Source organism: Chiloscyllium plagiosum, chromosome 2 (assembly GCF_004010195.1).
Source record: "Chiloscyllium plagiosum isolate BGI_BamShark_2017 chromosome 2, ASM401019v2, whole genome shotgun sequence".
NCBI classification, from domain to species: Eukaryota; Metazoa; Chordata; class Chondrichthyes; order Orectolobiformes; family Hemiscylliidae; genus Chiloscyllium; species Chiloscyllium plagiosum.
The window spans coordinates 111,514,536-111,541,209 of record NC_057711.1 but is presented as its reverse complement, the minus strand read 5'-3'; the positions used below and the strand labels follow the sequence as shown (position 1 = coordinate 111,541,209).

General features: G+C 43.8%; 1 protein-coding gene across 5 annotated transcripts in view; it reads right to left on the bottom strand.

The window, feature by feature from the left end:
* Positions 1–26,674, bottom strand: part of LOC122562648 (A-kinase anchor protein 2) — a 162,745-nt gene that overhangs the window by 23,186 nt on the left and 112,885 nt on the right. For all 5 annotated transcript variants that reach the window (XM_043715702.1, XM_043715678.1, XM_043715668.1 and 2 more), the window contains exon 2: positions 9,155–11,663. In XM_043715702.1, the coding sequence (XP_043571637.1) occupies positions 9,155–11,552 (2,398 nt within the window). In that variant the 5' untranslated portion in view covers positions 11,553–11,663. The remainder of the gene's footprint in view (positions 1–9,154; positions 11,664–26,674) is intronic.

Sequence of the window (26,674 nt, the reverse complement as noted above, 5' to 3'; positions counted from 1 at the left end):
ATGCAGACATGGGGAAAACGTGCAAACTCCACACAGGCAGTCGCTCGAGGGTGGAATTGAACCTAGGTCCCTGACACTGTGAGGTAACAGTACTAACCACTGAGTCACCGTGCTGTGTCAGTGTGAGGAATTCCTGGTTAGCCGTGTAATAGAGTGATAGGGGCTCTACCACCACAGACTTCAAACGCAAGTGTCCACAGCAACATGGACTCTGCAGGGAATTGGTGGGCTTAGTGATGACTTGGATTAGATTGGTGCCAATGGGCACACCCCACCTCCTGTTTCTTTTGGTGTGTATGCAGGACCTGCTGCCTAGCCTCTACCCCCCAGGTGGAGGCGCTGTGGGCAGGACCTGCCTTAGGGTAGAGAGCTGTAGCACAGGAAATTTGGATTTCCCCTGTAAGGAAAGCCAATCGGAAATTGATTCTTCAATGTTTGGGAACACCCGAACGAAGCATCGTGATTCCTAGAAATGTTACGAAGTTCAGGAACACAAACCAATGACCATCTCCCACCCTTTCAGGAGAATTTTGACTTCCCGATATTTTCTGTCCTGTGTGGGGACTTGTGTGGGAGCAGAAACTAAACAAGAATTGGTGACATTTTTCAAACAGACAGTTACTGCTGGTGACTTCATCCTGGCACCATGACAGTGTCTCAGCAGTGGGAGTGGATGGGTGCCAAATAAAGGGGAAGACAATGTACAGACTGTATACTCGAGCCTGGTGTGGCAAGCATTAGACTGAACTGATCAAACGTGACTGACAGGGGGAAGCTGCAGATGGAGGAAAGCAAAGCAAAAGCCAAGTTTACCGTCATACCTGATCTCAGAGGAGCTGCACCACGGATCCAGCAGAATTATACCCCAGTTGAAAGGGTTAAGTGATAAAGAATGGTTGCTTGGACCCAGGCAGGGACAGCCAAGTTATTTCATCTGAGTCAAAATAGCAGCAGCGCCACCAAGAAAAAAAAAATGAAGCAAGCTAGAATTCCATGGAAGGCAAAAGAATGATGAGATGATTAAGATGATTAAAGTAGATGTTTGGGTGGATACAGAAAAGCTGTTTTCTCTGGCAGGAGAGTCCTGGATAAAGGGCATAACCTTAAAACGAGAGCAACGCCTTTCAGAAGCAATGTCAGGAAAGGTGTCTGCACATGAGGGCTGAGAGAAACCTGGGACACTCCCCTCCCCACCCTTCCCCAAATGCTGCTGATGTTGGGGGCCCATTCAACATGTCAAAATTACAACAATCTGCAGTTATATAGCATCTTTCATATCGCAAAATGCTTCACTGAAATTCTGACAAAGACAATTTGATGCTGATATGGGGACAGGGGGATGTTAAGTTTATTCAAAGATGCAGACATGCCAGAGCATTTAAAAAGGAAAGAGTAAGTGAGAGAGGGCCAATGGGCTGAGGAGTAGCAGATGGAATTTAATTTAGTTAAGTGGGAGGGACATTGGTTAGGCCACTGTTGGAATATTGTGTGCAATTCTGGTCTCCTTCCTATCGGAAAGATGTTGTGAAACCTGAAAGGGTTCAGAAAAGATTTACAAGGATGTTGTCAGGGTTGGAGGATTTGAGCTCGATGGAGAGGCTGAATAGGCTGGGGCTGTTTTCCCTGGATAATCGGAAGCTGAAGGGTGACCTTATAGAAGTTTATAAAATCGTGAAGGGGCGTGGATTGGGTAAATAGAGAAAGTCTTTTCCTGGGGTGGAGGAGTCCAGAACTAGAGGGCATAGATTTAGGGTGAGAGGGAAAAGATATAAAGGAGACCTAAAGGGCAACGTTTACATGCAAAGGGTGGTATGTGTATGGAATGAGCTGCCAGAAGAAGTGGTGGAGGATAGTCCAATTGCAATATTTAAAAGGCATCTGGATGGGTATATGAATAGGAAGGGTTTGGAGTGATATGGGCCGGGTGCTGGCAGGTGGGACTAGATTCGGTTGGGATATCTGGTCGGCATGGATGGGTTGGACCGAAGGGTCTGTTTCCGTGTTGTACATCTCTATGACTCGATGACAGACCATAAGACATAGGAACTGTAGGTCATTCAGCAGATCAGGTCTGCTTGCAATTCAATGGATTTGTGGCTGGCTAATAATCCTCAACTGCAATTTTCTGCCTTTGCCCCAAACCCCTGATTCTCTTACTGATTAAAAGTCTGTCTCAGCTTAATGACCCAACCTTTGTAGCCCTCGGTAAAAAATTCCACAGATTCACTAACTTCAGAGAATAGAAATTCTTCATTTCTATTGTACGTATGTGACCCCTTATCCTGAGATTATGCATTCTGGTCCAAAACTCTCCCACTAGGGGAAACAGCATCTCTGCATCTACCCTCTCAAGTCACCAACAACCTTGAATGTTTCAAAATGTCTGCCTCATTCTTCTAAAACTCCAATGAATACAGGCCCAATCTACTGAAACTTTCCTCATAAGAAAATCTCTCCATACCTTCTCTGGGCTGCCTCCAATACAAGTATATCTTAGATAAGGGGATCAAAACAGTTCACATTATTCCAATTGTGGTCTGACTTGTGCCTTGTTTGGCTTTAGCAAGATGTCCCTACTTTTAGGCTTCATTCCCTTTTGAAATAAAGCCAGTATCACATTTGTCCCTCCTATTACCTGCTGAACCTGGATGCTAGCTTTTTGTGATGCATGCATAAAGGCTCCAAAGCTCTGTTCTGTAGCTTTCTGCAGTCTTTCTCCATTTAAATAATGTTCAATTCCTCTATTCTTCCTGCCAAAGTGCATTCCATCTGCCAAGATTTTTCACCATTTGCTTAACCTGTCCGTATCCGGTAGACAGTTTGTGCTATCCTCACCAGTTGTCTTCCAACCTATTTTTGCATCATCCGAGTCATTAATACATACAGGGGAAGCAATGGCCGCGTTGTATTATCGCTAGACTGTTAATCCAGAGACCCAGGTAATATTCTGGGGACCTGGGTTCAAATCCTGCTGTGGTAGATGGCATAATTTGAATTCAATTAATCTGGAATTAAGAGTCTACAGATGACCATGGATCCATTGTTGGGAAACAACACACCTGGGTCATTAATGGCCTTTAGGGAAGGAAACTACCATCATTTCTGAAACTTCTTTAATGTATGGTAAGGTAGTTAGGGTTTCTGGCTGCGTTTGGTCTGCTTGTCATGGTTTGTTCTTGAGTTTCAGAAGTTTCAGAAATGACAGCCAGACTACTAAGACCCCTCAGAATCCTAGTAGCACACAAACCCACCAACACTCTCAAACAAAAACTAACAAACTTAAAAGACCCAGTACAACCCATGGACAAAACCAACGTCATCTACAAAATTCCATGCAAGGATTGCCACAAACACTACGTAGGACAAACAGGAAGAAATATAGCCACCAGGATACACGAACACCAGCTAGCCACAAAAAGACACGACCCTCTCTCCCTCATAGCCCTACACACGGATGAAAAACACCCACCAATTCGACTGGGACAACACATCTATCCTGAGACAAGCTAAGCAAAGACATGTCAGAGAATTCCTAGAGGCCTGGCACTCCAACCACAACGCCACAAACAAACACGTAGATCTAGATACCATCTAGATACCTCAGAAAATGACCAGGAAATGACATCACCACAAACCCCAGGAACCCCCATCCAGGAGAAAGATATAAATAGAAAGCAGGACACAACAGCTTCGCCTCACTTGGAGGTCGCCACTATTGATGTTACCTAGCCAGGTAATGAAACGTCTGGATATCAAACCTACAGCTCAGCGAGCAAACCTACACCCTAATGTGGTTGACGTTTAACTACCCTTTGGGAAATAAATGCCAGCCTAGCCAGTGATGCCCTCATCCTGTGTATGAATAAAAAAGAAAAAAAAATCATCACCTCAACACCAATCCTTGTGGCACTCCACTACACTGTAGGTTACCATCCCGAAAATGCCTACTTTATTATCCTTGTAATCCTCTATTAATCTTAATATGCTACATCTAACACTCTTATTAAGTTGCCCAACACATGGTACCTTACAAAAAAAAAGAACAAGTGGAGAGGTTTATGGAGGGAAGTCTTGAATCATAGAGTTGTCCAGCATGGAAACAGACTCTTCAGTTCAACTTGGCCATGCCAATCAGATATTCCAAATTAATCTAGTCCCATTTGCCAGCATGTGGCCCGTACCTCTTTAAACCCTTCCTATTCATGTACCTGTCCAGGTGCCTTTTAAATGCTGTAATTTTACCAGCCTCCACCACTGCCTCTGGCAGCTACATCCATACACGCATCACACTGTGTGAAAAAGTTAACCCTTACATGTCTTTTATATCTTTTCCTTTTCACCTTAAACCTAGCCTCTCTAGTTTTGGACTCTCTTACGCGGGGGAAAAAACCTTGGCTATTCACCATGTCTGTTCTGACAATTATGCCATTTTAAACTAACCCTATCTGCCTGCACATGGTCCATATCCCACTATTCCCTGCCTGTTCATGTGCCTATATGAATGCCTTTTAAACACTGCTATTGTTTCTGTTTATAGATATTTTCTTAGCACCCTGTTCAGGGATATGATTACATGCCTTTGGAGCAGGTGGACCTTGAACATGGGCCCCTGGCTCAGAGAAAGGGGCACTACTACCATGCCAAGAGCCCTCTGTCTCTGCCTATACCACCTCCCCTGACAATGCGTTCCAGGTATCTACCACCCTCTGCAAAAATAAAAATTGCCTTTAAAAACTTTCTCCCTCTCACTTTAAACTTATGCCCCTCAGTATTTGACATTTTCACCCAGGGAAAAAGACTCTGCCTATCCTGTCTGTCCATGCCCTGATAATTTGATACATTTCAATCAGGTCACCCCCTCAGCCTCCAATGCTCTGGCAAAAACAATCCAAGTTTGTTTAACCTCTCCTTATGGTGAATACATTCCAATCCAGGCCATATGCTGGCAAACCTCTGTTGCATCCTCTGCAAAGCTTCCTTTAGTGTGGTGATCAGAACTACACACAATACTTCAAATGTTGCCAAACCGAATGTTATAAGCTGCAACATGGCTTACCAACTTTTATTCTCAGTACTACCAATGAATGCAAGCATGCTGTATGCCTTCTTTACCACCATATCCACTGTATTATTTTTTTCAGGGAGATATGGACTTGCACCGCAAGATTCCTCTGAATAACAATGCTCCTAAGGATCCTCCAATTTACAGTATACCTTCCTCTTGCATTTAACCTCCCAAAATGTATCACCCCATTGTCTGAATTAGACTCCATCCGACAGGCTCAATGGTAGAAGACAGAGGATGGTGGTGGAGGGTTGTTCTTCAGACTGGAGGCCTGTGACCAGTGGAGTGCCACAAGGATCGGTGCTGGGTGCATAACTTTTTGTCATTTACATAAATGATTTGGATGTGAGCATAAGAGGTACAGTTAGTAAGTTTGCAGATGGCACCAAAATTGGAGGTGTAGTGGACAGCGAAGAGGGTTATCTCAGATTGATCATATGGGCCAATGGGCTGAGAAGTGGCAGATGGAGCTTAATTCAGATAAATGCGAGGTGCTGCATTTTGGGAAAGCAAATCTTAGCAGGACTTATACACCTAAGCGTCAGGTCTTAGGGAGTGTTGCTGAACAAAGAGACCTTGGAATGCAGGTTCATAGCTCCTTGAAAGTGGAGCCGCAGGTAGATAGGATAGTGAAGGCTGCGTTGATATGCTTTCCTTTATTGGTCAGAGTATTGAGTACAGGAGTTGAAAGGTCCTGTTGCGGCTGTACAGGACATTGGTTAGGCCACTGTTGGAATATTGCCTGCAAATATGGTCTCCTTCCTATCGGAAAGATGTTTTGAAACTTGAAAGGGTTCAGAAAAGATTTACAAGGATGTTGCCAGGGTTGGAGGATTTGAGCTATAGGGAGAGGCTGAACAGGCTGGAGCTGTTTTTCCTGGAGCATCAGAAGCTGAGGGGTGACCTTATAGAGGTTTACAAAATTATAAGGGGCATGGAGAGGGTAAGTAGACAAAGTCTTTTCCCTGGGGTCGGTGAGTTCAGAACGAGAGCGCATAGGTTAAGGGTGAAAGGGGAAAGATATAAAAGAGACCTACGGGGCAAACCTTTCACACAGAGGGTGGTATGTGTATGGAATGAGCTGCCAGAGGAAGTGATGGAGGCTGGTACAATTGCAACATTTAAGGAGGCATTTGGATGGGTATATGAATAGGAGGGGTTGGGAGGATATGGGCCGGGTGCTGGCAGGTGGGACTAGATTGGGTTGGGATATCTGGTCGGCATGGACGGGTTGGACCGAAGGGTCTGTTTCCATGCTGAACATCTCTATGACTCTATCTCTCTGCCCAATTTTCTAACTGATCTATATCCTCTATCATTTCCTCTTTATCCACATCTCCACCTAATTTTGTCATCTGCAATATTTTCATCCAAATCATTGTATATATATTACAAACAATGAGGTCCCAGCATTGATTGTTGCAGAACATGACTGGTCACAAACCTCCAGTCAGAAATACATCCCTCTATCTTCTAAGACCAATGTAACAACTGACTGTGGATCCTGTGACTTAATCTTCTGGACCAGCCTACCATGAAGGACCTTTTCAAATGGTTTGGTAAAGCCCATGAAGACAACTTCTGCTGCCCTTCCCTCATCAATCGCCTTTGTCACTTCCTCAAAAAACTGAATCAAGCTTATAAGATCTCCCCCCGCAAAGCCATGCTGACTACACCTGATAAGGCCATTCTTTTCCAAATATGAGTAAATCCTAAGAACTTCCTTCAATAATTTCCTACCACTGATGTAAGGCTCACCAGCCTATAATTTCCTGGCTTATCCCTGTTGCCCTTCTTAAACAAAGGAAGAATATTGGCTAATCTCCAATCTTCTGGGACCTCAACTGTAGCTAAAATGGATACAAAGATCTCTGTCAAGGCCCCAGCAATCTCCTCCCTAGCTTTCTTCAGAATCCTGGGATGGATCCCTTCAAACCCTGTGGACATATCTTCCTTTCTGTTTTCAAGACACCCAACACCTCCTCATTTTCAATATCAACATGTCCTAGAATATCAACAGACCCTCCCTGATCTTGCCATCACCCATGTCCTTCTCCTAGCTGAATACCAATGCAAAGTACTCATTAAGGTCCTTACCCAGTTCCTCTAGCTCCATGCATAAATTCCCTTTGTCTTTGAGTGGACTACATTTTTCAGCTACCTTCTTGCTAAGATATGTATAGAGTTCTCCTTACATTCTACTTGCCAAGTTTCATGGCCTCTTCTGGCCCTGCTAATTTCTTCTTTTCTGCTTCCTGCTTCCTTTATATTCTTCAAGAGCCTTGTCTGATTTCAGTTTTCAGAACCTTACATATGCTTCCTTTACTTTTTGACTTGCCTTTCTTGTCATCCAAGGTTCCTGAATCTTGGCTACGCTGAAGAACAGTGCGTACAATTCTGGTCGCCACATTACACGAAGGATGTGGAGGCTTTGGAGAGGGTGCAGAAGAGGTTTACCAGGTTGCTGCCAGGACTAGAGGGTATGAGATATAAGGATTAATTTGTTGTCATGATCAGCACATCGTGGACCAAAAGGCCTGTTCCTGTGCTGTCCTGTTCTATGTTTATCTTTCATCCCCACAGTAACATGCTGATCCTGACTCTGATCAACTGGTCTTTAGAAGACTCCCACATGGAAGATGTGGATTTACCCTCAAATTTCTCCAATTCCTGTAATTAGTCTTCTTCCAATTTTGCACTTGCACTGGAGGATTAATTTTATCCTTAACCATTACTATCTTAAAACTTACGGAATTATGATCACCATTCCCAAAATGCTCCCCCACTGAAACTTCGATCCTCTGGCCAGGCTCATTTCCCAATACAAGCCCTAGTACAGCTCCTTCCCTCCTTGGACTATCTACATATTGTTTTAATACTGGGGAAGTTAAAAATCACCCACTACAACAACCCGTGTTTTTCTCATATTTCCACGATCTATTCCTCTATCTCCTGTCGGCCTGTAGTGTAACTCCATCATAGTAACTGCACCTTTCCTATTTCGGAATTCAACCCATATGCCCCTACTGGATGAGTCATCCAAAATGCCCTCTTTTAGTACAGCTGTGATATTCTTCTTATTCATTAATCCAACTCCTCCACCTCTTTTGCATCCCCCTCTATCTCTACTGAAATATCTAAACTCTGGGCTTGGCCCCTCTTGGTCTCTATGTGATCTAGACGTTCAGTTGATAAGGCAGGTTCTGACCAGGCTGGGCAATGTTACATCTAAAAATCTGGCAAGGGCAAGGAACAGGCACTCACCCCGGTGAAGACATCGCAGAAACACTGAATCTTGCAACAGAGATGATGATCATTTGGTCTGACATGCCTATACTAGCTTGACAAAACAGTAGTCTACTTAGTCCAGTGACTCCCTATCTCTTGTTCTGAAGTCATTACACATCAGAGAGGGGCCATTTGGCTCATTAAGTTTGCGCTGTAAAGTAATCCAGGCAGCCCCATTTCCCTGCTTTATCTCTGTAGCTCTGCAAGTTGATTTTCCTAAAACTCCCATCCAATCTTCTTTTGAAATCGTTGATCACCCCTGCTTCTACTACCATCATTGTTACCGAGTTTCATAGCTGTCAGAACCAAAACCAGTGGCAGTCAATGTAAGAGACTGAACAAACGAGCAGTTCAGGAGAAGGTTCTTTTCCCAGGGTATGGTGAAAATACAGAACAAAGGGAATGGTTAAGGTGATCATTATAGAAATATGGAGGAGGGAACTGGATAAACATGTGACAGAGTTAGCCTGATCAGGTGAGAATGGGGGTGGGTTTAATGTGGACCATCAATACCAGTTGGACTGAATGGCCTGTTTCCGTGCTGAAAATTCCATGTAAACCATTGAACCATACAGCAGGAAAGCAGGCCATTCAGGCCAGTGTGCTTTTGCTGGTTCTTTGAAAGATCCTATTGGTCCCACTCTTCTGCACTTTCCTCATGGCCCTGAAAATTCTTGACTGAAGTTGGAGCGAGTTCATTTCAGAAACCTTGACATCAACTTCCACTCAGAAGCTAGGCTCATGAACTCAAATCAAGGAGATAGTCTGTGCCAGACTCCTCCTCGGTCTGCAGGCTCTTACCGGGAGCTGTTGTTCTGGAGGAACAGGCCTGGGGTAGTGTGGGCTGTTTGGCTCTGGTGGGTCTTTGAACAGTCCTGAGGGCCTCCCTCTGGCGCCGCAGTTCCTCCTCCCGGTCTTGGGCTGCCCGGATCTCCTGCTCGATCATTGACAGAGTCTTCTGTCTGCGGGTGCGCAGCTTAAACGGCCCTGTTTGAGCGATGACCTCAGGCTCCTGAGAATGGCTGACAAAGACGTTGTCTCGCAAGTAGTCTGTTGGTTCCAGGTAACTGGCACTGTCACTGAAGGGGCTGAACTCGGGCTTGTACAGGGAAGGTGGCGAGCTGGCCTGGGGGACGTCCACAGTGCTACACTTTACAGACCCCGCTGGACCCCTCGGCAGCGAGGGCCTCCGTTCCTGTGCTAACGGCACTGGGGCCTGTGATGGCTCAGACTTTGCTGTCCACGATTTTGACAGGGCATCCCCTGAAGGGTCGACGGGCACTGGCTCACCCCCCAACACCCCTGTGGGCTGTGGCGGCGCTGTCAGGTGACCTTCGCCCGCTCCTGCCCCACCCAAGTGGCTCTGTTGTGCCAATGCCAGCTGAATGGCATTCTGCACCAACATCTCTGCTCGGTACTGCAGCTCTCGGTCCGCATCCAATGGCCCCCGATACCGGTCTGGCTCACCGTCACTGAGCGGGCTCGAGGTTAACTCCCCCTTGAGAGAGCTTTCTCTGTCAATGGGTGTTATTGCCTGGGGTGTCTGTGGGTGGGAGAACTCCTGAGATCCACCCAGTGAATAGTCCAAGGAAACATTCATGGTCTCATTGGAGGCACCACTGTCACTCACATTATCAATACTGAAGTCGTTGGAGAGAGTCTCCATCACAGTGGTGTCCTGTGATCGTAGGGACAGCTCGTCCAAGCCAGAATCCAGCTCTTCTGCAGTTGCAGGGAGACCGACGCATTTTAAATACTGATCTGAAACATCGCTGTCGCCATCTTCATTGAGCATCGTCAAAACCGCCCGGACCTGGGTAAACCCTTCATCATCCACAAAGACTTTGCTAACCATCTGGTGTTTTGTGGTGTTGCTGATAAATTGGTCAGGGGAGGCCTGTCGAAGGGGTGCCACACCAATCACTTCCTCCTGCTGCTGGTTATCTTGCGGTGTTGCTGCAGTCTTCTGGATTGCAGCTCCCCGCTCCCCTTCAGGAGCCTTCATGCTCAGTTCGGATGCTTTCCCAACAGACACCTCACTGGCCCCGATTTGCACTGTCTGCCCAAGAGCTTCGGCCGGCGCAGTCACCCTGACCACAGCCGCACCACTGCCTTTCACTGGTGTGTCGGCCGTCCTTGTCCCTGGCCTTAAGGAGACCCCTTTTGTGGCAATAGGCCTCTTTTGGCCATGCGGAGCTGAGGCTTCTGATTTGGTCTCCATCTTTAAAAACTGCTGCCTCGCTGCGGAAAAATCTATCTGCTCTGTGACAACATCTTCCCTGTTTATAATGATGGGGTCCGGTGTTACAAACATGTGGGCTTTCTGCCTTGGAGAAACTGGGGAGAGGCCCCCGCTCTGTTTCTTCTGTTTGCGTTCCGCATATTTTTTGTGCGATTCCAGCTTATCTGGGTCCAATTGCTCCTCAATGGACTTCTCTTGTGGTGGCTTCCATTTCTCTGCAATACTGGGATTCTTCTTGACCACCTGGCTTTTAATAACTTCCAGTCTTGCCTTTTCAAGTTCAGCTATTTCATCAGAAGCTCGTGTCTTCTTAATCTTGTAGAATTCGTTTTTGTCATCGTCCACAAAAAGCTTGGAGGGTTTCTTGTCTTCATGATAGGCCCGGAGCTCAAACTTGGCCTCTTTCTTCAGAGGGATGATGGTTGCTTCGTTATCCTTTAAGGACTTCCTGCAAGGTGACACCCCCTCCTGCTGCTGCTCCCTTCCCTCATTCTTCTGATCGGCAAGTGGTTCTGTCACAGTGCTCCCCATGGAATGGCCATTCAAATTGATCTCGCCTGTCTTCACGCCACCAATTTCATGCTGCTCCATGAGAGGGGAACCCGGTCTCGCGATGGTTACGACGGCATTGTCGGGCGAGACTGGAGTGTCAAGCCTTGTGGAAATGGGTGGCCGTTGCCCATCTGCAATAACTGTGGTCGGCTCAGGAGAAGCTGGCACATTGGATCCATTCTCCAGAACGGAGTCGCAGCAGTTGGCTTCCAAAACCTCGTCGAGGTACCTGATCTCCTTTGCAACATCGCTGTCCAACGGTTCATGTTGACTCTGGATGCCATTCTGACCTTTCCCAACCACATGATTCAGCTGATCATCCAGTACAGTGGACTCCGAGATGGGGACCTTGGATGTCACCGTGCTAACATTGTTTGTGCTATGAACTGAATTATCTATTTCCATGCTTCTCTCTTGGCCGGGAGACAAGTGAATGGGGATGGACGAATCGGATCTCTTCCTGTTCCTCCCCTTCTTCAGTTCCGTATCATCTTCCAGGAGGCTGGCAGAGGATTTCTGTTGAAAAGAGAAAGGGAGAGCACGATTAGACTCAGACATTGAACAGCATAAAAACTCGGAAAATGAAACTACTTAGTCACATGGATTTTGGAGTCAGCAACAAACAAACAGCATCAGCTTTCAATTCTTCACAACTGTCCATGGATTTGCCTACACCTACTTGTGCACGACTGAATAGAGAACCATTTTGTTGTGGCTCTCTCTACAGCCCACCTACATGCACAGGGCAAGCACCTTTGTGCCTCCTCAACCACCCAACTTTCCCCAAGACACAGATGGATGGATTTCTAGTGTCCAGTAAGGATTGTGTTCATCAGGAAGTCATGGATAAGCTACATTCCAGGATTCGAGGCTTCAAGGTTGAAGGGAATTGTAGGCAGTGGATTGGGGTTTCTTTTTTTGATTAGAATCCCTAAAGCCATGTGATAGCATCTTATTGCTTGAGTTTAAATCAATGAGTGCATCACTCAAACTGCAGAGGGGGATATCCTCTGTAATATGCAGCGCTGCATGGGTCTCTCTGCAAGTGCAGAAGTATTGAGAACTACAGATGGAGTTTAGCAGGACTGGGGACCTGATCTGCCCTGAATCTGTTTAGCAAGGACTGCTCTCCCTGTGGTGGTTCAAAGCCTGCCATTCGACAGATAGGGTGTCCGCACAGGAAATGTGTTAGCTGACTTCCGTTCTATCCAATTCCTTGATCCGGAAGTTTCCTGCTGGAAGATCTTGCTCAGGTCAGTTGTTCTGTATTGGTCACTGAGATGGAAGCCAGGGCAGTAGGTGGGTTGAACATGTCATCTTGGAGTGGGTAAGTGAGGGTAAGCATGGAAGGTTTCAACCAGCTAGTGGGTTTTTGTCAGTGTCAGGTGTCAGAGGAAGGGGATAGTCATGAGGCCAGGAGAAGTTGGGAGGGGTGCTGAGTACAGGGTTCCAGTTATGACGTGTGTAAGTGAGGTTCAGGCATAGACATCGCTAGTGGGAGAAAGTGGAGATCCCAATGGAAGACGATTGAGAAAAAATAGCAAGTCAGGCAGGAACGTGAATCCTAAGGCTAAGAGCAAAGACACTCATTTCCTAACCATATCTCACTGTAGCTATTCGGTTCCCTGGCATTCGGGGGGATTAAAAGACCAAAAGCTATGCCCCTTCCAAATCGGAATGAAAAATATTTAATGTTGTAACCCATATCTGTGGGTAAGGACTGGTCACCCAGCCACATTCCAGCCCTAGTCCTGGAAGCAATTCTTCACACAATGGGTACTAGAGATCTGGAACTCCCTCTCAAAAAGCTTTTGAGGTTGGATGCCAACCAGGGTTGGTGTGTTTTTTTAGGCAAGGGTGTTAAAGGTTTATGGAATTAAGGCTGGTACAGATTAACTATGATCAAACTGAATGGTTGAACAGACACGAAGAGCTGAATTAGTTTCCTCTTTTTAAATGATGCTATTGAGGGTCTTTCATTGTCCCCATGTAAGGGTGCCTTATTAAACTTGCCTCCTTTCCTCCTAAAGGTACCTTGGTTCCAATAGGCCACATTTACATCAACAAGCTGTTGAAGTAGGAGTTAGTGAGGAGATGTTGGAGAGTCAGAGTCGATTAAGTGTGGAGCTGGAAAAAGCACAGCAGGTCAAACAGCATCCAAAGAGCAGGAAAGTCAACGTTTGGGGCAGGACTCTTCATCAGGACTAGGGGCAGGGAGTTGAGAAATAAATAGAGGTGGGGGGGAGGGGCTGGGGGAAAGGGGGGGAAAGGTAGATGGATGGCGATAGGTTGGTGCAGGTAGGAGGTAAATGTGATAGGTCGGTGGGGAGAATGAGCGGATAGGTGAGAAGGCAGATGGACAGTAGGTCAGGTCAAGAGGGCAGCGCCAAGTTGGAGGGTTGGATCTGGGAGGAGGTGGGGAATGGGGAGATTTGGAAACTAGTGGATTTGATGTTGATGCCGTGCAGTTGTAGGGTCCCAAGGTATAAGACTCCACCTCGCCCTCTTGACCTGACCTACTCATCCACCTTCCTTCCCACCTGTCCACTCTACTTTTTTCACTGACCTATCTCAACCATCTCCTACCTGCATCCACCTCTCGCTATGCCACCTACCTTTCCCCCAGCCCTATCCCCCTCATTTACTTCTCAGCCCACTTTCCCCTTCTGAGTCCTGATGAAGGGTCCTGCTCCTTGATGCTGCCTGACCTGCTGTGCTTTTTCCAGTGCCACACTCTATCAAAGCTGTCAAAGTACTATATTTCCCACCACAACACATTAGAAATTACTAAAACATCTTTTAAACCTGGCACATTGACCATCTGCACAACACTTCAGCTGGAATAATTTTAAATTAGTATCAAAAAGTAATGACTGCCACCTGATGGTCACAGAGCTTATGTTAACATATTGTCTCCCAATAAGGGACACGGAATTTCACCGAGACTTTAAATACAACACCTTGAGGAGGTTATTGGTGTTTATTTATAGTAGTCAATAAGAATATTATCTTTAGCTTTATCACATGCATTAATAGACTCCGGTTTAGATCCTTCTGATGGATTACATATTGTTTTACATCACTCTCTCCATGCATCATTCCCCCAACCCACCTCCCCAAAAACCTGAAATTTAGCACAACTCCTTTCGTAGTTGCTTCAATCATTAATGTCTACGTGTTTTAATAGGATGCCAACAGACTGGGCAGAGCACCAAAGTCAGGATGACCTTATTAGGAATATGACCATTGAGTATTATACTTTGCTGACACTTTAATCCAGGTTTAGTAGCGGAGCTGTTAAAGTTCCAATGTGTGGAGTCGCCCTCCCCACACTCCTAATTTGCAGTGGATCAGACCCAAGCTAATTTATTTTTATAGGCTACCCCAGCACACAAGCAGGCCATTCAGCCTGCTGAACCTGTACTGGTACTTTGATTGATTTATTATCAGTTCCACTTTCCCCTGTTCTTGCCCCCATATGTAAAATTCACCATTCAAGTATTGATCAGATTCTCTTTTGTAAGTCATTTCTGAATGTGTTTCCACTACCCCTTTTGGCTGTTAATTTTGCCTGTTTAATCCTGCCAGGCTTAGCTCTTATCTGTTGTCACAGGGGAACCGCTGATTCTGCATAAGCGATCACTAGTTCATTACTTGTGAACTGGAGAAGTATTGAACCTTATTTAACCACTAGGGTGGGTGTGACTGCAATACCAAAATGCATAGCATTTTACGGACTTAAGTATGATTGGGAAGATTGCAGTGTAGAAGGATGCATATGCAGGAGGTCTAACAGCATTTTCTGAACAATATTCCTGTTCAACTTGATACATTCACTCTGTTTCTCTGTTCACTGAGGTTGCCAGACCTGCTGAGTGTTTCCCGAACTTTCTGTTTGCAACCACAAGTATGAGTTTTGAGTTAAGTATTGTGTGCACGCACATTGTGATTCTAATCTACACAGATGCATTTAGTTTATCCTCCAATAAAGAAGTCTGGAAGTGGTTCTCAACAATTGTTTTGTATGGGAGATGCTTTGCCAACACTGACGCACTCCAGGGATTTCCTGGTCACACTCCTGGGGTGTCCCAACCTTAAATGCCAATGGGCAAAATGAGCTACTCGACAGATAACGGATGTGGTTGCAGTAAACATATTATGCACCAGTAATACAGAAAATAAGAGATAACAGTTTGGAAGGAATCTTGTACAGATCCTGGAATTAGTTTAGAGATGGACCAGAAACCGAAGCTAGAATGTAGGGGAGATGTAAAACGTAAGAGCAGAAGGCTCATTGAGCCTGATCTGCCACTCTTAGGGATTGTGGCTGATCTGATCATCATCAACTCCAATTTTTTTGCTCTTGCCCCATAACACTTGATTCCCTTCCTGATTAACAGTCTGTCTATCTCAGCCTTGAATAAATATACTTAACAACCCAACCTTGACATTCCTTTGTGGTGAAGTATTCTAGACTGACTTCCCTCAGAGAAAAATAAACCTCACCTCTTTCCTAACTGGACAATCTCTTATTCTAAGATTATATCCTTTGGTCTTAGACTCTCCCACAAGGGGAAACACAACTTCCCAACTACCTGTCAAGCCCCTAAGAACCTTTTATGTTTCAATAAGGTTCATTCTTCTAAAACTCCAACTTCTTCAACCTCTCCTTAGAAGACAGTCTCTCCTGCCTGGGATTAACTTGGGTGAACCTTGTCAGGCCTGCCTCCAATGCCAGTATACCTTTCCTTAGACAAGGGCAACAAAAGAAAGCAATACCCTGTGACTAAATTGGATGGGGTAACACAGGGTTCCTGGAGACTTCATGACAAAGATTAACTCCTGCAAGAAAATCTAGGGAGATAAAACAGTGTTAAAAAGGGTGATAAATGATTTATTCCTTCCATTTTCTTTGAATAGATTCCTTTATTGATTATAAAAACATTGTCAATGGGTAAAAGATGGCTGTTGGGCTGGGTGGGGTTGTGAGAGTCAGAGGTTGGGGAGCAGTTATCCCTGGAGATCTCTCCTGCACTATGTGAAATTCTCCTGGCAACTCTGTGTTAACAGGATAATGACTTCACTATGAGCCTCTGTGGTTAGCCTTCTTAGTTGAAAGGTTACCTCTGTTTTTCTCTCTCCATAGACGCTGACAAGTTCCAGCATTTTTTGTTTTTATTTCCCAGTTATTTTGGCAAAGAAAGAAAACTCAAGAATATATTTAGTAACTCTTCTGGTTTAAAAATATCCTCTTAAATGTGGAAACCGGTGTCCCAAAGTAGGATGGTGTGGAATGATAGTTAATGAACAGAGTGCAGGGGCTAGTCAATTGGCTGTCACTGTCCTACTGTGAAATATCAAGGCTGAGATGTAAATTTGATGACTGCATTCTCCAGTAAACCTCTTGAATCAATCGTGGTGTTTCTTAATACACCATAGCAAAGCACAGCCACTGAACTGGTAATCAGACTGTCTTGTTAAGAGTGCAGTGCTTTGGCAAAGAATTTGAAATTTATGAGCTTAGTGAAAGCTCTGGTGGCAAAGCTTTTAGTCGCAATTGCTTAATTCACATTTCAGATGATGGCTCTCAACCATTCCAACAAAACACCAAATCAGTGGCTTGAGAAAATGAACAAGAGAGTGTTTTTAAATGTTCATCCCTAAAAGAACCTTGTGTAATCAGTGTCCAAAACTCCATAAATGCTGGTATTTATAAGTACTGAATTTTATAACACTTATCCTTTGAGAAAGTAAAAGCAAAGGCACCAGTGCCAGTATCTTTAGGTGTGTTACAAAGTGTTTGGATAAACAACACTGTTGTGTATATAAAGTATAAATATTGATAATGCCAGAAACACATCAATCCTATTCACGACAATTGAGGAATATTGTCACCCCATTAACTCTAAGCTTGCCAACTCTCGTTGGATCGATTCCTGAGGCATGATCACATGACCTCCAAAAGCCCCATCCACACATGCTGCCACTGGCTATCCAACATGCCCACGGTTGTGTTCTCAGCCAATCCCCAAGTGAATAGATCCATGATTATCCAATTGGCTGACTCTTGACAATCAATCAAAATCTTTTCTTGACAAAAAAAAGCATGCAAAGAAAATTCATGAAACTTGTTTACATATTGCGAATGATTTTTCTCCTGGGTTACTTGCAGCAATTTCATTCAGATTAATCTTTAATTTCTGGAGACTCCAAGATACTAACTGCACAGTCTGTCCTGATCGACTTTGCTTTTACTTTGGGAAAGGCATCAAAATTGTTTGGTATTTTTACTATGCTGCTGCAACATTCCTTCCTGTTTTTCTACTTAACGATCTGAAACCTTGGTTCCAGTCCAGGTGAGCTTTTTCAGTGGTCAGTGGGAATCTCAGGAAAGTCTTTGCCAACACTATTCCATTTCTTTCAATAGTTGATTTTTAAAATAAATGCTTTATTTTAAATAGCATCAATGGTATCACTAAGAAAGTTGGTTAGGGCCCAAGAGCATGAGTCAGAATTAACTATTTTTCAGACATGGAATGTAGTTACCGCTGGCAAGGTCAGTATTAATTGGCAATCTCTAACTGCTCTGGAGAAGTGATTAGAAGGCTGCCTTGTAAAGGGCAACAGCACAGGAAAAGGCCCTTTTGGCCGACCAAGTCTGCGCCAGTCAAAAACAGTTACCTCACATCCCCTCTGAACCTCTGCCCCTTACCCTAAATCTATGCCCCTAGTCATGAATCCCTCCAGTAATGAAAAGACTTCCTTCTTGTCTACCTTATCATTGGCACTTTAACAAATAATTTTACACATCTCAATCACGCCCACCTGTCAGTCTCCTCTGCTTTAAGAAAAATAACCCTCATCTATCCAATATCTATTCATACTCTCCAGCCCAGACAACATCCTGTTAAATGTCCTCTCCACACTCTCCAGTGCTATCACATCTCTCCTATAATGTGGATTGCAGAACTGCACACAATATTCTAGTTATGGCCTAACCAATATTACATATGGTTCCAACATAAGCTCTCTGCTCTTAGCATCTATGCCTCAGATGAAGACAAGTACCCTTTATGCCTTCTTAACCACATTACCTACCTGTTCCTGTACCAAAAGGGACCAGTGTATATGCACACCAAAGTCCTCCTGCTCCTCAGTGCTTCCCAAGACTCTATCATTCATCATGTATTCCTTTGCCTTTGTTTGTCCCATACAAATGCATCACCTACATTTATTTGGATTGAGTTCCATTTGCCACTGATCAGCCTATCTCACCAGCCTATCTACATCTTCCTCTGACCCAAGGCTACCCTGCTCACCATTTATCATCCCATCAAGTTTTGTATTCACTTCTTCAACACAACTCATTAGCATGCAGAGACATTTTATAAAGCAGTTTAAGAGTCAGCCACATTGCTTTCTGTGGACCTATGTAGGCTGGACAGAATATGGATGACAAATATCCTGCTCAGAAGGGAATAATGAACCACACAGTCATTATTATAGGGTGTTATCAAAGTACCTCCCTCACACTATTAGCTTTTATTAAGACTGTACCATCAACATACTGTTGACTTAAATGCTGTGTACACATTTTGCAGAAAGTGGGAGCAGAGTGAAAAAAATAGAAGAAGCAAGAGCTTTGATGAATCCATGAGGAGAGAACAGATCACCAAAGCACAGGTGGGATGAGGCAGCATCTTGTCATTCAGAAAGAGGGAAAACTGGTGATACTTTTCCTCAGTTTATATAGAAGCAAAAACAGGACTGATGGAGTGCTTGAGAATGTGGAGGAGACATCACTGTAAACAATAACAAAGAAAACCAGGTAATTAATGGCATTAATAAGACAAAAAAAAACAAACAAAGATGAAAACCCTCTTCGACAAGTGGCTGAGAATGGGAGGAAAAGTCTTTTCAAATGTCTTTGGGCATGGAAATTGTTCCAAAGTACTGGAGGGCGATAAATGCTTTACACTACTATTATTCGCAATAAACTTTTCTTCCATTATGGATGTTGAGTTCATCACAGTAATATGCTGTTATGCATGTGTACAAGCTCATTCATATCTTCAGGATTCTTGTGTCCAAAAGTTTCTTTTGAAGTATAGTTCACATTGCTTTGCAGATAAATATAACTGCCAGTGCATCCACATGCAGCACTGCATTGAGTGATCAGATCATCTGCTTTATAAAAGAAGATTGCAGAATAAAATAGTGTCACGAGAAAGACAAAACAAGACAAGGGGTTTATTATCTCAACTGAATAACAGCAGTTCCAACAATGCAGCACATATTACATTGAGATACCTGCCTGGACTGTGCTAGTGTCTGTGCAAGAACTTGCATCCATCAACCTGTCTCAGGAACAAGTGAGAACTCAGTTCTCCCAAGCAAAGATAGTCATCAAAAGCATTTCAGAACAGGTCTTGGAGTGGGAATGGAGAAGTGAGAGGTGATATTCCAAATCAGTTTAAGTTAAATCACTCTATTAAAGGAAACCCATTGACCTATGAGAACGAGATGGGGCTTTGCTGCCTGAAGTATTGTGCAAGAGTAGTCTAGCTCAGTTTTGCTACAATGTTGAACCATTCTGCTCTATTCTATGCTGGAAGACTTGGGCATATTGCCAGAGAATTTGGGAAAAGAAAAAACTGTTTTGTTGCTGTTTTCAGGAAAGCAAAACCGAACCTCAGTTCAGATAGCTGGATGGTGAAAGGTGCCTTTTTGAAAGGAAAAGAAAATATTTCTGGCAAAGGAAGTCAATGGGATTCCCAGAAAAGGCTGCAGAGTGGTTGGAAGGAAAATTTAAAAATGAATCAATGTAATAGTTTCCACAAAAAAAAACCTGAGGAATCTTTCAAGAGAATGTTTCTGAATTATTTAAGCCCCGTTTAGGACTTTCAGAAAAATGGTAGTTCAGTGTAGTCTTAAAAAAAACAGGAGGGGGAGAGGCAGTTGGAGACAGTAGTGTTGACTTCATGATTTGTCGACAGGAAACAAATGCTCAAACAATTATCTGAATTGCAGTATGCCTTTCAAGCATGATATGATATGATTAGATTAGATTCCCTACAGTATGGAAACAGACCCTTCAGCCCAACAGGTACATACTGACCCATTCCCCTCCCCAATATTTACCCCTGACTATTGCACAAAACACTACGGGCAATTTAGCATGGCCAACTCACCTGACCTGCACATCTTTGGACTGTGGGAGGAAACTGGAGTACCCAGAGGAAACTCACACAGACACAGGGAGAATGTGCAAACTCCATACAGATAGTCGCCTGAGACAGGGATTAATCATTTGTCAATAAAACTGTCTGTGCTCTTACCCCAGGATTAGCAGGGATTAAAGTTCAGATAACATTAATTTACTCCTGTTTTTGAAGTCATGGTCTTATTTTCTAAAAAAGTTCCAATTTTTACTCAAAATTGCAAAGTTCATCAAGTGTATAGATTTCAATTTCAATTGTCTTCAGTTAACTAACCACATGTGCTGTCGCAACACAAGTTGCATTATCTTAGCAACCTGAAAGTAGTATTGCTAAAATGGCAACACAGAGTGTGTTTAATGGCAACTTTAGAGAGTAGCCTAACCCCATGCTGTTGGTATCTTCAGATATGATTACTCCTATGCTCTCCTCGCCAACCTCCCATTTCAGACCCTTTGTCAACTTGTGTTGATTCAAAACTCTGTCAGTATCCTAACTCAAACAGAGGTAGGAATTACCTAGTTTTTCCCAAGTGCCGAGTCAAATGTATTCAGTGGCAACTGACATGCCACCCTGAACGTGGAGATAACTCTCTGGATCACCCATCAATCAGCTCAGTGAGAGCTAACAGGCTTTGGTGCATGGACATCCTTTCCCACCACGAGTCATGGCACAGGCAACTTGGCAGAAGCTGCAGGATTGTGGGTCCTGAAGATCACAAGTCAAGGTCCACTCCTTGATAGACCCAGCAACAAGAATAGAATCCACAGAATCCCTACAGTGTGGAAACAGACCCTTCGGCCCATCAAGTCCACACTGATCCTCCAAAGAATAACCCACCCAGCCCCATTTCCCTACCCTATTATTTGACACTTACCCCTGTCTAATGCACCCAATACATCCCTGAACACTATGGACAATTTAGTATGGCCAACTCACCTAACCTGCATATCTTTGGTTTGAGTCAAGAAGCCAGAGCACCCGGAGGAAACCCAGCAGAAACAGGGAGAATGTGCAAACTCCACACAGAGTCGCTCGAGGCTGGAATCGAACCTGGGTCTCTTGCACTGTGAGGCAGCAGTACTAACCACTGAGCGTTATGTTCTTCTCCTCATAGGCTTTGGGGCGAGGAGGAGGCAGAGATCAGCAGGTGTTGGGTAGAGGTTGGAGGCAAGGTGTTGAAGATGGCTTTCAGAAGCTACACCCCTTGTCCACCAATTGTGTCTCCATTTGACCCACCCTCCCCACACCCACAACTCTGGTAGAAAGATTGCCATGGTTTCCCAGATATGAAACTAGCTACATTTCTCATCCATTTGCAAGGCAGCTGACTGGGGAGATGGCAGGTGAAGGTCTACAAGTTGTCTGTTTTGAGTTTCAGGCTGTCTATGCACTTCAGAATATCGAGTAGTTTCAGAGTCAGCTTAGTTTCAGGATCTATATTAACTTTAGGGTCTGTATTCATTTCAGGGTATGTTTTTGTTTCAGGGTCTGCATTAGTTTCAGGATCTGTATTAAATTTAGAGTCTGTATTTGTTTTAGAGTGTGTATTAATTTTAGAGTCTGTTTTTATTATCTTCAAGCTTTGTTACTATTTTCAGATACTGGTTAGAGATCCAAGATCTGAAATCCAGCATCATTTTGTTCGAGAGGATGCCGGAGTTTAGAAATCAGATGTGCAGTAATAAAGATATTGAAGGCGGGTGAGGAGAAAAGTGGTTAGAGTTGACCTGTTTGAGGCAGGGGGTGATATGTTCATAAAGACTAGTGGCATGGTTAGGCTATTCATCCCCTCAAAACTGCTCCACCATTCGAAAGGACCATGATGGTGACCTCAATTGGATTTCATTGCTAGTCCTCCATAACCCTTAACTCCCTGTTGAATCAAAATCTGCTGAAATTAGCCTTGACTATATTCTATAACCCAATTTGAACTGCTCTCTGGGGAAAAGATTTTGAAAGATTTATAGTTCTGAGAGGGAAGGAATTCTTCCTCATATTCATCTTAAACAGGAGATCTCTTATTTTCAAATGGTGTTTACTGGTTCTAGCTTTCCCCCAACCATTGGAAGCACTATCACAACATCTGCCTCTTAAGATATCAGGCTATAATTAATAGTAAGTAAATATTATTGCTACTGAAACATTCTGGTAACAACTTTGACATAAATTCGACAACAACTGATTAGCTCCTCCCAGGAACAGTTCTTTAATATCCCAATGGGCGGAGCTGAGCTCAATGTCAGTTAACCCTTTTAGATATGAACGGCTTTGTACAACATGTATTTCCTAACTTTTCTCCTGAATGACTTCACTCTCACATATCTCGTCTTACAAAGTTTTCTACCTCCTTTTATCATTTTTTTAAAACTCCAAATGTCTGAATCACATAGTAAATAAAACAAAAAAGTACTTTTGAAGTGTGTGGTCTCTGATGTAAATTAGGAAACAGGGCAGCCAATTTGCTCACAGCAGGCTCCCACAAGCAGCAGTGTGGTGGTTACTGAATAATCTGTTGCATTGCAATACTGATTGAGGAATGAATATTGTCCAGGACACCAGGAGAACTCCCCAAATAAAAATTCTTCTTAAAATAGTGGCCATAGGATCTTTTACATGCACCCAAACAAACATACAGGATTTGGTTTAAAGTTGTGTCATGGCCAAAAGAGGCCACCCCTGATAATGTAACACTCCCTCAGTACTGCAGTGGGATGTCACATCCTGGAGGTGGAGCCCAGAACCCAGAACTTTGTCACCCAGAAGGTGAGCCCTTATTGTCGTTGTATCGGCCGTTACCTTTCAATTTTGAGGGCATGCAAGTCTAATGCGTGTGATCTCTCCTCACAATCTAACTGTGGAAAACCAAGTTGAAAATCACACAACACTATGTTATAGTCCAACAGGTTTATTTGGAAGCACTGCTCCTTCATCAGGTGCTATAACCTGGTGTTGTGTGATTTTTAAACTTTGTACACCCCAGTCCAACACTGGTGTCTTCAAATCATGTGGAAAACTAGGTCACGTTATTTCTATTTGACATGAGGTGTTTTTGCATCAAGCCGGACTGCAATCCTAAATTCCAAGGACAGACAGCACAGAAAGCCTGGACACTTTTGGTGTCAATTACTGTTTGGTGTTGGAAGGATCAAAGAGTTAATAAAGGATTGCAGCAATGACTAGCATAGATGGAAATGTGGAAAAGCGCAGCAGGTCAGGCAGCATCTAGGGAACAGGAGAATCAACGTTTCAGGAAGAAGGGCTAATGCCCGAAACGTCGATTCTCCTGTTCCCTAGATGCTGCCTGACCTGCTGCGCTTTTCCAGCTACACATTTCCATCTCTGATCTCCAGCATCTGCAGACCTCATTTTCTCCGCAATGACTAGCATATTCAACTTCACTTGAAAATAAACAAACAAACTAACTAAGTAGGCCAAACAGGAAAAGAACTTGAATTTAATCCAGTGCAAAAAGAAAATGCTTCCAAATCAGAGGTGGTGGGTTTTGTTTTTGTAGAATGGAGAGTGAAGAGGGGTTGCAGCTATGGTATTAAACTATCACCTCAAACAGTGGGTGTGGAGTCAAACAGGAAAATCCAAAAACTTCAACGGGAAAGGACTATTACACTGTATCAGAATGTCCGGAAAATGCGGCCCACTTTTTTTTTTGACCTTGACTCGCTTGTTGCTGTGGGATTTTTAAAATAACTTATGAAGCAATCCCAGCCAAAGACTGAGACTGTGCATTTCATCACAGAAATGACTTGTTGATCATATGCCTTCACTCAGAATCGTTTGGAGACGGATTCCTCACCATACAATTTGGAGCAGGGCTCCGACATCAATAACTGGGAAAAATGCGTGGTATCTGTGTGGGACTTGGAAGTGTACAACAGTGTGCAGTGCATTTCACAATAGAATGGAGAGATCACACAAGGACAAATGAGAAAAAGTTACAAATCATCAAGAAACTATCTGACTTCAATCTGCTCTGAAACGTTGTAAGTAAAAGTACGTGCGTACTTCAGGAGCTAGTACTGCACAGCAGTCGAGGAGAATACTATATGAACCGTCACCAAGCTACAGACAGAAAGAAAGAACTGCATTTGCATAGCACCTTTCGTGACCTCAGGATAGGGTGTGGCAGGATATATAGATAGAATGTTTCTCCTGACCAGTGAGTCAAGAACTAGTGTACATAATCTCAAAATAAGATACAAGTCATATAAGACGGAGATGAGGAGTAATTTCTGTATTCAGAGGGTGATGAATGTTTGGAATTCTGTACCCCAGAGGACTGTGCAAAACTCTCACATTTCGCATGTTCAAGTCAGATCGAGAGATTTCTAATTAAAAATGACTCAAAGGGTATGGAAATAGCATAGAAAAATGGCATTGAGATAGTAGATGTTCAGATCAAGCTCATCGGGCTGAATGGTCTACTCCTGGTTCTATGTTTCACTTTGGCAATATTGTTTGAGGAGTAAATATCATCAATGGCTCAGGAAATAACTCTCCCATTCCCATTTGAAATAGTGTCTTTGGATCTTTTACACCAGTGGGGGCATGTGGGCCTCAACTTAACGTTTTGTCTGGAAGACTCCACTGCTGCACCACTCAGTACTGCACTGGGGTGTGAGCCTAGACTGGTGCTCAGAACTCTGATGTAGAGTTTGAACCTGGAGACAAAGATGTTGTTCATTTAGCTACAGCTGATGCAAGCACCAAATCAGAAGTATCAATCTATGTATGGACATAGCATACATTTTGCTGTGTATACCAGAATTGAGACCTGGAAATTGGCATAATTTGGTGCAGGCTGACTGTATGGTGTAAAGGTTTGCACAATTTTGGATGACTACAATGTGCCCATTACTCCCTACTCTTTAGTGGTCATTATTGAGAGAGTTTTAAGATAGTAATGGATAAGATTCTTGGGGTGAGTGCGTGTGTGCGCTAATTCCGCAGGGACTGGAGAAAGTACATTGGCAGTTTCTGTTTTGAAGATAAATCCTCATCTGACACGTGGGAGTTTTTCAAAGGCCAGGTAATCAGAATTCAGGACTAGCATGTTCCTGTGATTATGAAAGATAAGGATAGCAAAATGTGGGAACCCTGGATGACAAGACATATAGAAACATTAGTCAAAAAGAAAAAGGAAACATACATAAGGTTGAGGAAATGAAATGAGACAAGGCCCTTAAGGAAAATAGAGGAAGCAGGTCAGAACTGAAACAAATAATTAATAGGATTAAAAAAGACCAGGAAGTGTTCTTGGAAAGTAGGATTAAGGAAAATCCCATGACATTGTAATGTATATTAGGAGCAAGAGGATAGCTAGGAAATGGGTATGTCCACTCAAGGACAAACCAATGACTTTATGCATGGAGCCAGAGGAAGTGGGTGAAGTCCTAGTCAGTAATTCACATTGGTATTCACCAAGGCAAAAGACATGGATGATGCTAAGATTAGGGAGGGGTATGTTGATATTCTACAGCATGTTGATAATATGGAGGAAGTGTTGGGTGTCTTGAAGAACATTAAAGGTAAATACATCCCCAGGACCTGAAGGGATCTATCCCAGGATATTGAAGGAGGCAAAGGGGAAATATTGCTGGGGCCTTTGCAGAGATCTTTGTATTCTCTTTAGCCACAGGCGAGGTTCCAGAAAAGACTGGAGAATGGCCAGTGTTGTTCCTTTGTTCAAAAAGCACAGCAGGGATAATCCAGGAAATTACAGGCCACTGAGCCTTACATCAATGGTAGGGAAATTATTGAAGATTCTTGGTGACAGGATTCATTCGAATTGGTAAAAGAATTACTGATAGCAATTGAATCCCGACAGATTCCTTATGGAAAGAGGCCATTTAGCCCATTGAATCTGCACCCACCCAAACCCAGTCCTCTACCTTATCACCATAACTCCACATTTACCATGGCTAATCTACCTAGGCTGCACTGCCCTGGACACTACAGACAATCTAACATGGCCAATCCACCTAACAGGCACATCATTGGACTGTGGGAAGAAACTGGAGCATCCAGGAGACACCAACGCAGACACGGAGAGAATGTGCAAACTCCAGAGAGATAGTCACCCAAAGCTGGAATTAAATCCAGGTCCCTGGTACTGCGAGGTAGCAATGCTAACCAGTGAGCTACCGTGCCACCCCAAAGACAAAAGGACTCATAAGTCAGCATGGCTTTGTGCAGGGAGATCTTGTCTCACAAATCCGATTGTCATTTCTTCAAAAAAACTCAATGATAATTGATGTGGATAAGGGAGTGGATGTTGTATACATGGACTTT